Source organism: Bos mutus, chromosome 3 (assembly GCF_027580195.1).
Source record: "Bos mutus isolate GX-2022 chromosome 3, NWIPB_WYAK_1.1, whole genome shotgun sequence".
Classification (NCBI taxonomy): Eukaryota; Metazoa; Chordata; class Mammalia; order Artiodactyla; family Bovidae; genus Bos; species Bos mutus.
In genome coordinates this window covers 113607335-113619422 of record NC_091619.1, presented here as the reverse complement: position 1 = coordinate 113619422, position 12088 = coordinate 113607335, and the positions used below count along the sequence as shown (strand labels likewise).

The window sequence follows — 12088 nt, the reverse complement described above, 5'->3', positions numbered from 1 at the left end:
GAATCAGGGACAGTGGGACTGTTAAAAAAAATCTTACATTTACGTCATCAGAATCTCAGAAGAGAAGGAGGATGAAACTGAAAAAGCATTTTGAGAAATAATGATTGAAATCTTCCCAAATTTGATAAAGAGATATAAACCTGCAGATTTAAGAAGCTGAGTGAACCCCAAACAAAATAAATCCAAAGAAATCTGGTCTGAGATACGTCATAATTAATCTTCTGAATACTGAAGACAAAGAAAAAGTCTGGAAAGCATCGAGGGAGAAAAAAAAAAGTGACCCTTTACCTATGGGGAAAAACACCTTAAATGCCTGTGGATTGCTCACAAGAAATTGAGACTAGAAGAAAGGATACAGTACCGTTTCAAGCACTGAAAGAACTTATATGCCACCAGAATTTATACCCAGCAAAAATATTCTTCAACAGTGAAGAGGAGGAAATCAAGATGAAGGAAAACTAAGATTTTTTTTCACCAGTAGAATCACCCTCAGAGAATTTCTAAAGGAACTTCTTTAAATAAAAAGGAAAACCTGGAGTACCAGAAGGCAAGAAAGAACTTGTAAGCAAAAACATAGGTAAAAAGAATAGGTGTTTCTGCCCTTTCTAAATTATGTTATTTGATTGAAGTAAAAATTATAATAATGTTTGACATGGTTCTCAATGTATGCGGAGGAAATATTTTAAAATGTTAGGAAATGATGGGGGTATGAGCTAAAGGATATAAAGGGAATTACAGTTTTTCTACTTGACTCAAAATATGACATGAACAGACTGTGATAGCTATACATATATAATGTAACACCCAGGGCAACTGCAGAAAACTATCCAAAGAGATACACTTAAAGAACACCATCAAAGGGAAATTCTAAAAAAAAAAAAAAAAAAGTCACTCACAGGATGACAGGAAAAAACAAAGAAACAAAAAATATAACAGAAAAAAATAAAATGGTAGACTGAAGTCCTAACATATCAATAATTACATTAAATACAAATAGTGTAAATACAATAATTAAAAGGCAGAGATTAGCAAAGTGTATTTAAAAATATGACCCAACTATATCTTCAGGAACCTCATTTGATATATTATGATATAAGCAGGTATAAGTAAAAGGATGGGGAATATATACCATGCAAACAATCAAAAGAAAGCTATTATAATGTCACGTAAAGGAGATTTCAGAGCTGAGAAAATTGTCAAAGTCAGGGAAGAACCTTGTATGTGGTAAAAGAGCCAAACCACAAAATACATGGTAATCCTAAATGTTCATATGCCAAACAGCAGAACCACAAAACATAGGAAGCAAAATCCAATAGAACGAAAGGAAAAACAGAAAAATCTACAATTACAATTGGAGACTCAACACAGAATTCTCAAGAACTGATAAAATACTAGGCAGAAAATCATTAACAAGGATATTGAAGAACTCAACACCACCAGCAACAAACAGAATCTAGTTCACATGTATAGAACACTCTACTCAACTTTCCTGCTGGCTCACATAGTAAAGAATCTGCCTGGAATGCAGAAGACCCGAGTTTGGTCCCTGGGTTGGGAAGATCTCCTGGAGAAGGAAATGGCAACCCACTCCAGTATTCTTGCCTGGAGAGTTCTGTGGACAGAGGAGCCTGGCAGGCTACACAAAGAGTCGGACACTATTGAGTGACTAGCACCACCCAGCAAAGAGAATGCATATTCAAGTGGCCACAGAACATATTCCAAGGGGGACCATATTTTGTGCCATGGAACATATCTCAATAGATTGAAAAGAGTTGAAATCAAGAAGAGTGTCTTTCCCTACCACAATGGACTCAAACTAGAAATCAGGAACAGGAAAGTAAGAAGAAAATGTCCAGGCACAGGAAACTAAACAGCACACTTCTAATTCATAGAAAAAGAAAAACAAGATGAATAAAAGCATGTAACAAAAATGTAAGATATAAAAACACCTGGGATACAAGCAAAGCAGCCCTGAGAGGGAAATTTATGGCCTTAAACACATACACAGGGGCTTCCCTGATGGGCCAGTAGATAAAGAATCCCTGGCAGCTGAGCAAGTTGGTCACCCTAGGCCCCCAACACTTTTGCCATCATGGGCCCCTTCCTGGATGAAAAAAATACTAAAAAGATTACATGACTGGATTGCTATAAAGACAAGTATATACCAATAGGGGCTTCACAGTGGTAAAGAATCCACCTACCAATGCCAGAGACACAGGGACACGCGTTTGATCCCTGGGTCAGGAAGATCTCCTGGAGAAGGAAATGGCAACCCACGCCAGTATTCTTGCCTGGAGAATCCCATGGATAGAGGAGCCTGGCAGGTTACAGTCCATGGCGTCACGAAGAGTCAGGCATGACTGAGCGACTAAGTACAAACAGATACACTAGAAAAAAAGAGGAAAAAGCTCAAATTCATCAGCCAAGTTCCTACCTTCAGAACCTAGAAAAAGAGGAGGAAAAAAAAAGTGAGCAGAAAGAAGAAAATAAAGACCAGAAATCAGTGAAATTGAAAACAGAAAAACTATAGAAAGTAAATAAAACAGAGCTGAGTTTTTTGAAAGTTATCAGTAATTTACAAACCTCTAGTAAGACTAACAAAGAAAAAACAAGTCACAAATTACCAACATCAGGAATGAAGCAAGGGTTGCCACCACTGACTGCAGACATAAAAAGAATAATTTCATAAAGGATACTATAAACAACTCCACACACATAATTTGACAACTTGGCACAAGATGGACCCACTTTCCCTAAAAAATACAAACTGCCACAACTCATTTGATAGGAAATAGATAAATTGACTAGCTCTACAACCATACAGAAGTCGAATTGTAATTAAAACAATTCCCCCACATAGAATCTCTGGGGCCAGACGATTTACTGGAGAATTCTACCAAATGTTCAAAGATAGATTAACTCCAATTATACACAGTCATGTCCAGAAAACAGAAGAAGAAGGAACACTTCCCAACTCATTTCATAACAAGCTAGTATTACCCTTAAATGAAAACCAGACAAAGACAGTACCAAAAAAAGAAAGTTGTAAGCCTGTATCCCTTGTGAATATGGATGCAAAATTCCTTAGCAAAATATTATCAAATAGAATGAAACAATAAAGAAAATTATAAACCGTGACCAAATGGAGTTTATTCCAAGAATGCAAGCCTCATTCAATATTTGAAAATCAGTAATGGAATCAACTATATTAATGGACTAAAGAAGAAAAAAAAATCACACGATCATATCAGTTGATACAGAAAAAGCATTTGACACAATTTAACACTCATAATAAGTTCCTCAGAGAAACTGGGATAGAGAACTTCCATAAGGTGATAAATTAACAAAAACACCCACAGCTAACTTTTTACTTAACAGGGAAAGACTAAATGTTTTTTCCCTAAGACTGGGAATAAGGCCAGTGTGTCCACTCAGTACACTTTCATGAATATAGTGCCAGACATTAGCCAGTGCAGTAGACAAGAGAAGGAAATAAAAGAAACAGTCCTTATTTGTAGATGACATGAATAGCTATTTAGAAAATCCCAAGGACTCTAAAAACTCCTAGGAATAAAAAAGTGCATTCAGCAAGGTTTTAGGATACAAGGGGAACATATAAAAATTAGTCATATTTCTGTCTACTAGCAATGAACAGGTAGACACCAGGATTAAAAATATATCGCTTAACATCACTCAAAAATGAAATACCTAGGTGTAAAGCTAACAAAACATGTATAGGACTTGTATGCTAAAAGAACACCATGCTGATGAAAGAAATCAAAGACCTAAATAGACAGATGTACTATGCACATGGATTGGAAGACCACATGTTGTAAAGATGTCAGTTCTTTCCACACCAGTATACTAGATTAATCCAATTCTTATCAAAGTCCCAGAAAGATAGTTATAAACAGAGATAAGATTATCTTAAAATGTATATGGAAAGACAGTGAATCTAGAATAGCTAAGATGATTTTGAAAAAAGAGCAATAAAATAAAAAGAATCCATGCATGTGATTTCGAGGCTCATTATACAGCCATAATAATCAAGACTGTTTGCTGTTGGTAGAGGGTTAAACCACAAATCAGTGAAACAGGACAGTTGAGGTATAGGCTTGCACAAATAAACCTGACTGATTTTTGACAAAGATGCAAATGTAATTCAAGCAGAGAGGATAACCTTTTCAATAAATGGTGCTGGAGCAGGTGGACATCCACAGATTAAAAAAAAGAAGAAAAACAACCTTAAGTCTTACATATTGTACAAAAATTAACTCAAAATGGAGCATGGACTTAGATGTAAAATGTAAAACTATAACTTTTAAAAATATATAGGGGGATAAACACAATGGAATATTACTTAGCCATAAAAAGGAACACATTTGAGTCCATTCTAATGAAGTGGATGAACCTAGAACCTATTATACAGAGTGAAGTAAGTCAGAAAGAGAAAGATAAACGTCGCATTCTAATGCATATATACGGAATCTAGAAAAATGGTACCGAAGAATTTATCTGCAGGGCAGCAATGGAGGAAACAGACACAGAGAACAGACTTATGGACATGGGGCGAGGGGAGGAGAGGGTGAGATGTATGGAAAGAGTAACATGGAAACTTGCATTGCCGTATGTAAAATAGATAGGCAACGGGAATTTTCTGTATGACTCAGAAAACTCAAACAGGGGCTCTGTATCAACCTAGAGGGGTGGGATGGGGAGGGAGATGAGAGGGAGTTTCAGAAGGGAGGGGATGTATGTATACCTATGGCTGATCCATGTTGAAGTTTGACAGAAAACAACAAACTTCTGTAAAGCAATTAACCTTCAATTAATAAATAAATAAAATTTTTAAAAATTTATGGAAAAAATACATAGGGGAAAGTCTTTTGGATCTAAGGTTAGCAAAGCCTTCTTAGAATTAGCACTGAAAGCACAGATCCATTAAAGGAAAATTAGGATTTCATCAAAATTAAACATGTTTGTGAAAGAGCCTGTTAGGAGGGTGAAAAGACAAGCCACAGATTGGGAGAAAGTATTCACAAACCGTGTGTCTAATGAAGATCTAGTATGTAGAACATAAAAAGAACACTCAAAACTCAACACTTAAAAAAGAAAACAATCCGATTATAATACGGACAGAAGACATGAACTGACATTTCACCAAAGTGGATGTACAGAGGGGAAATGAGCACAGAAAGGATGCCTGTCGTGAGCCATTAGAAAAAAGCAAATTAAAACCACAAAGAAATCACTCCACACCCATGAGGATGGCTGAAATAAAAGCACTGGCAACATCACAGGGACAAACCATTATCACTCTTATATGATTGGTGGGAGGGTAAAATGGTGTGATCAGCACACGAAATTTGGCATTTCTTAAAAAACCTAACATGCCACCGTGTGTGTTCAGTAGGTAAGTTGTGTCCGACTCTTTGCAACCCTGTGGACTGTAGCCCGCCTCTGCCCACGGAATTTTCCAGGCGAGAATACTCGAGTGGGTAGCCATTTCCTTCTCCAGGGATCTTCCAGACCCAGATATCCAACCTGCACAGGAGGACTCCTGTGTCTCCCATGTTGGCTGGTGGATTCTTTACCACCTGGGAAGCCCACGGCAACTGCCATACAACCCAGCGATTGCACTCAGGAGCATTTACCCCGGATAAATGAAGGCTTACACGCACACACACACGCATTTGTTGTACCATAATCAGGTCATAATAGCCCCAAACTAGAAACAACAATTGAGAGAAGAGTGAACTATTCGTGCATACAATAACCTGGAAACATTTCCTGAGAATTATTATGAGTGACACTGTTTCCACTGTTTCCCCATCTATTTCCCATGAAGTGATGGGACCGGATGCCGTGATCTTCATTTTCTGAATGTTGAGCTTTAAGCCAACTTTTTCACTCTCCACTTTCACTTTCATCAAGAGGCTTTTGAGTTCCTCTTCACTTTCTGCTGTAAGGGTGGTGTCATCTGCATATCTGAGGTTATTGATATTTCTCCCGGCAATCTTGATTCCAGCTTGTTTCTTCCAGTCCAGCATTTCTCATGATGTACTCTGCATATAAGTTAAATAAACAGGGTGACAATGTACAGCCCCTCCTTTTCCTATTTGGAACCAGTCTGTTGTTCCATGTCCAGTTCTAACTGTTGCTTCCTGACCTGCATACACATTTCGCAAGAGGCAGATCAGGTGGTCTGGTATTCCCATCTCTTTCAGAATTTTCCACAGTTTCTTGTGATCCACACAGTCAAAGGCTTTGGCATAGTCAGTAAAGCAGAAATAGATGTTTTTCTGGAACTCTCTTGCTTTTTCGATGATCCAGCAGATGTTGGCAATTTGATCTTTTGTTCCTCTGCCTTCTAAAACCAGCTTGAACATCAGGAAGTTCACGGTTCACATATTGCTGAAGCCTGGCTTGGAGAATTTTGAGCATTACTTTACTAGCGTGTGAGATGAGTGCAATTGTGCAGTAGTTTGAGCATTCTTTGGCATTGCCTTTCTTTGGGATTGGAATGAAAACTGACCTTTTCCAGTCCTGTGGCCACTGCTGAGTTTTCCAGATTTGCTGGCATATTGAGTGCAGCACTTTCACAGCATCATCTTTCAGGATTTGAAATAGCTCAACTGGAATTCCATCACCTCCACTAGCTTTGTTCATAGTGATGCTTTCTAAGGCCCACTTGACTTCACATTCCAGGATGTCTGGCTCTAGGTCAGTGATCACACCATTGTGATTATCTGGGTCATGAAGATCTTTTTTGTACAGTTTTTCTGTGTATTCTTGCCATCTCTTCTTAATATATTCTGCTTCTGTTAGGTCCATACCATTTCTGTCCTTTATTGAGCCCATCTTTGCATGAAATGTTCCTTTGATATCTCTGATTTTCTTGAAGAGATCTCTAGTCTTTCCCATTCTGTTGTTTTCGTCTATTTCTTTGCATTGATCGCTAAAGAAGGCTTTCTTATTTCTTCTTGCTATTTTTTGGAACTCTGCATTCAGATGTTTATTTATATCTTTCCTTTTATCCTTTGCTTTTCACTTCTCTTCTTTTAACAGCTATTTGTAAGGCCTCCCCAGACAGCCATTTTGCTTTTCTGCATTTTTTTTCCAGGGGGATGGTCTTGATCCCTGTCTCCTATATAATGTCACGAACCTCATTCCATAGTTCATCAGGCACTCTTATCTATCAGATCTAGGCCCTTAAATCTATTTCTCACTCCCACTGTATAATCATAAGGGATTTGATTTAGGTCATACCTGAATGGTCTAGTGGTTTTCCCTACTTTCTTCAATTTAAGTCTGAATTTGGCAATAAGGAGTTCATGATCTGAGCCACAGTCAGCTCCTGGTCTTGTTTTTGCTGACTGTATAGAGCTTCTCCATCTTTGGCTGCAAAGAATATAATCAATCTGATTTCAGTGTTGACCATCTGGTGATGTCCATGTGTAGAGTCTTCTCTTGTGTTGTTGGAAGAGGGTGTTTGCTATGACCAGTGCATTTTCTTGGCAAAACTCTTATTAGTCTTTGCCCTGCTTCATTCCGTATTCCAAGGCCAAATTTGCCTGTTACTCCAGGTATTTCTTGACTTCCTACTTTTGCATTCCAGTCCCCTATAATGAAAAGGACATCTTTTTTGGGTGTTAGTTCTAAAAGGTCTTGTAGGTCTTCATAGAACCGTTCAACTTCAGCTTCTTCAGCGTTACTGGTTGGGGCATAGACTTGGATTACTGTGATATTGAATGGCTTGCCTTGGAAACAAACAGAGATCATTCTGTCGTTTTTGAGATTGCATCCAAGTACTGCATTTCGGACTCTTTTGTTGACCATGATAGCTACTCCATATCTTCTGAGGGATTCCTGCCTGCAGTCGTAGATATAATGGTCATCTGAGTGAAATTCACCCATTCCAGTCCATTTTAGTTCGCTGATTCCTAGAATGTCAACATTCACTCTTGCCATCTCTTGTTTGACCACTTCCAATTTGCCTTGATTCATGGACCTGACATTCCAGGTTCCTATGCAATATTGATCTTTACAGCATCAGACCTTGCTTCTATCACCAGTCACATCCACAGCTGGGTATTCTTTTTGCTTTGGCTCCATCCCTTCATTCTTTCTGGAGTTATTTCTCCACTTATCTCCAGTAGCATATTGGGCACCTACTGACCTAGGGAGTTTCTCTTTCAGTATCCTATCATTTTGCCTTTTCATACTGTTCATGGGGTTCTCAAGGCAAGAATACTGAAGTGGTTTGCCACTCCCTTCTCCAGTGGACCACATTCTGTCAGATCTCTCCACCATGACCCGCCCATCTTGGGTTACCCCATGGGCATGGCTTAGTTTCACTGAGTTAGACAAGGCTGTGGTCCTAGTGTGATTAGATTGACTAGTTTTCTGTGAGTATGGTTTCAGTGTGTCTGCCCTCTGATGCCCTCTTGCAACACCTACCATCTTACTTGGGTTTCTCTTACCTTGGGCGTTGGGTATCTCTTCACGGCTGCTCCAGCAAAGCGCAGCCATTGCTCCTTACCTTGGATGAGGGGTATCTCCTCACTGCCGCCCTTCCTGACCTTCAGTGTGGGATAGCTCCTCTAGGCCCTCCTGCACCCGCGCAGCCACGGCTCCTTGGACGTGGGGTTGGTCCTCCCAGTCACCACCCCTGGAAACAGTGTCAGACTTTATTTTTCTGGGCTCCAGAATCACTGCAGATGGTGATTGCAGCCACGAAATTAAAAGACGCTTACTCCTTGGAAGGAAAGTTATGACCAACCTAGATAGCATATTCAAAAGCAGAGACATTACTTTGCCAACAAAGGTTCGTCTAGTCAAGGCTATGGTTTTTCCAGTGGTCATGTATGGATGTGAGAGTTGGACTGTGAAGAAAGCTGAGCACCAAAGAATTGATGCTTTTGAACTGTGGTGTTGGAGAAGACTCTCGAGAGTCCTTTGGACTGCAAGGAGATCCAACAATCCATTCTGAAGGAGATCAGCCCTGGGATTTCTTTGGAAGGAATGATGCTAAAGCTGAAACTCCAGTCCTTTGGCCACCTCATGCGAAGAGTTGACTCATTGGAAAAGACTCTGATGCTGGGAGGGATTGGGGGCAGGAGGAGAAGGGGATGACAGAGGATGAGATGGCTGGATGGCATCACTGACTCGATGGACGTGGGTCTCAGTGAACTCTGGGAGTTGGTGATGGACAGGGAGGCCTGGTGTGCTGCGATTCATGGGGTTGCAAAGAGTCAGACACGACTGAGCGACTGATCTGGTCTGATCTGATGATGAGTGAAAAGCAAGAAAGTAACATACTCTAGGGTTCTGCTGATAGAACATTCCTGAAAGGACAAAAATTGTAGAAACAGAGGAGGGATTAGAGGTATCTAGTAAAGCTGGGGCAGCCGAGGGAGCAGCTTGAAGGATCCTTATGGTGATAGGAAACATTCTTAACTGTGTCCGCTTCAGATCAATATCTTGCTTGTGACCTTGAGAGAAAGTGCTGCAAGATGTTACCATTGGGAGAAACACTCTAAAGGTTACATCTCTCTGTATCAGTTCTTGGAACTGCATGTGAATCTAACATCACCTCAAAATAAAAATTTCAATTATTAAAATACTGAAAAACATCAAGTATAGCTACCTACAGCCACATACATGCATGCTGTAGTCGTAATACTGACTGGAGGAAGCCAGACACTAAAGAGTCTATGTGGTAAGACTCCATGTCCAAGAACAGGTGATGTGAGTCCACAGAGAAGTCAGAGGAATGGTTACGTACAGACTGGAAAACCACGTGAGAAGAGAGTTCAGGAATGACAAAAATGTGCTCTGAATTTTAAACTGGGTGGTGGTGATATGGTCCTATGCAAAAATTAAATGTGAAAAGTTTATCAACCAGATGTGATTACATAAATTATGATGTAATAGAAATAATAAAGAATGGATGAATAGGAAATGGACATGGAAGAGTGGGAGAGGACAGAGTGCATATATACCCTACTGTGTATAAAATACATAACTAATGAGAACCTACTGTATAGCACGAGGAGAAAAAAGAAGGACCCGTATGTGAAATAAATCACCAGTCCAAGTTCAATGCATCCAACAGGGCGCTCAAAGCCCGTGCACTGGGACAACCCAGAGGGAGGGGATGGGGAGGGAGGTGGGAGGGGGTCTAGGATGGGGGCACATGGACACCCGTGGCTGATTCATGTTGGTCGGTCGGTTCAGTCGCTCAGTCGTGTCCGACTCTTTGCGACCCCGTGGACTGCACGTGCCATCTCGATGCATGGCAAAAACCACCACAACACTGTAAAGCAATTAGCCTCCAATTAAAATAAATTAATTAATTTTTAATAAAAAGAAGGACCCAAAGGGAATCCTGTGTAACAGGGAACACGAGTCACCGAAGGAGTGTGAGATGCGGCAAAGAAAGATAGCGGTCAGGCTGGGGAACTTGAACTTCATCCTGTGGGCATTGGGGAGGTATTTGAGACAGAAGAGTTCAGCGATCAGCTCTGCTCCAAGGGACCACGTCCCAGCACCACCCGGCAGCTACCACAAGGAGCTGAGTGCAGAGCCCTTGGGATACCAGAGGTCGCCTGGCATTTCCGGCTCCAGATTTGGGGCCGGATGCTAACCGAGAGGTGATCAGAACCGAGGACAAGCACAACTGATGGAGCACAGGGCACTCTCATCCTTCGTCGTCAGCATCCCAGGACCCAGAAGAAGACCCAGGACACTGGGGCCTGTTGGGAGCTCAGGGTCCGTGCAGGTGTCAGGGTGGCTGCCTCCCCTGCCGATCCCTGTGTGCGTGAAGTCTCGCTGCTCCAGATCCAGGTGCCACGATTGAGTTTACCATTCCCCACCCCCCAAACCAGCCTCCTCAGCTCATTTTCCTTTGTTTTACTAAATGGTTGGGGTTTTTTTTCTTCTCCTTCCATTTTCTTCCAGAAAAATAAAAAGAAGAAAGGCAGAAGGGGGAAGAAGGATAAAGACCTGACTGTGGACAGGTGAGGGGTGCACCCTGGGGGCGGGCAACCCAGAGGAGAGCCCGGGACGTGGCTGGGTCCTCTCGGCCTGGCCAGGGAGAGGCACCACCCCGCCCGGCTCTGCACCCTCCATACCCTTCAGCCTGGCAGAGCTGGTGGGCGAAGGCCCGGGACCACCCTGCAGTCCTGCACTCAGGCCGGCATCCTCAACTGGGGACGTGCAGACTTGGCCCCGTCACTTCTGAGGCCGTGTGACATTTTAAGCTTTAAAATTCTTGGGGTTCTGAAGAAGTTTATTAAGAAATAGCATCCTGCTATAGCTTCTGAGGGAATTCTGAGACTTGAGGGCAGACACAGTCCTTATTCCCTGCCCGTCCCTTGGTCTGGCCCCTGGGGCCCTTTATAAATGCTCCTCGAAGCCAAGGATGAGGACTCGTCACAAAGGGATGGTTCCATCTCCTTCAGCTTCGTTGACTAAACTTTGATATTAATGGGTAATTGTAAAAGCTCACTTTAAGCTGAAATGGCCTCCAGTTGTTTAGCATTAGGAATAGTCAGGGCCCAGGTTTTCAAACATTTTCAAGGAGTTTAATTAAAATCCCCTCCAAGGGAATGGCTGCAATCATTTTGAATGCGTACACCTTTCTTCCCGTGGGTTTGTTAACAGGTGACAGGTGTTGCTCCCTGTTAGGTGTGTCCCTGGTTCCTCTTTGGACTTCGCAGGTGGCGCTCGTGGTAAAGAACCTGCCTGCCAATGCAGGAGACACAGGAGATGCAGGTTTGATCCCTAGGTTGGGAAGATTCCCTGGAGGAGGAAATGGCAGCCCACTCCAGTAGGCTTGCCTGGAGAACCCAGTGGACACATGAGCCTGGTAGGTTACAGTCCATGGGGTTGCAGATGAAGCAACTTAGCATGCACGCATGCTTGTTCCTCTCTGGGTGCAGTGATACAGTCCCAAACTCTACTTGAGAGAGGACCCATGAGAGAGGAAGCCAGCCTGGGATCATCCATGTGGAAAGTGGGAACCAGAGCACCCCAGAGCTCACGCACGCCCTGGGCCCCCAGCAGGAAGCCTCTGCAGTGTCGC

The 12088-nt window shown here is 41.9% G+C and overlaps 1 protein-coding gene across 3 annotated transcripts in view; it reads left to right on the top strand.

Annotated features, from left to right (window-relative positions):
- The window catches only part of IQCA1 (IQ motif containing with AAA domain 1), a 187133-nt gene that overhangs the window by 120102 nt on the left and 54943 nt on the right, over nucleotides 1-12088 (top strand). For all 3 annotated transcript variants that reach the window (XM_005902521.2, XM_070368542.1, XM_070368543.1), the window contains exon 12: nucleotides 10963-11021. In XM_005902521.2, the coding sequence (XP_005902583.2) occupies nucleotides 10963-11021 (59 nt within the window). The remainder of the gene's footprint in view (nucleotides 1-10962; nucleotides 11022-12088) is intronic.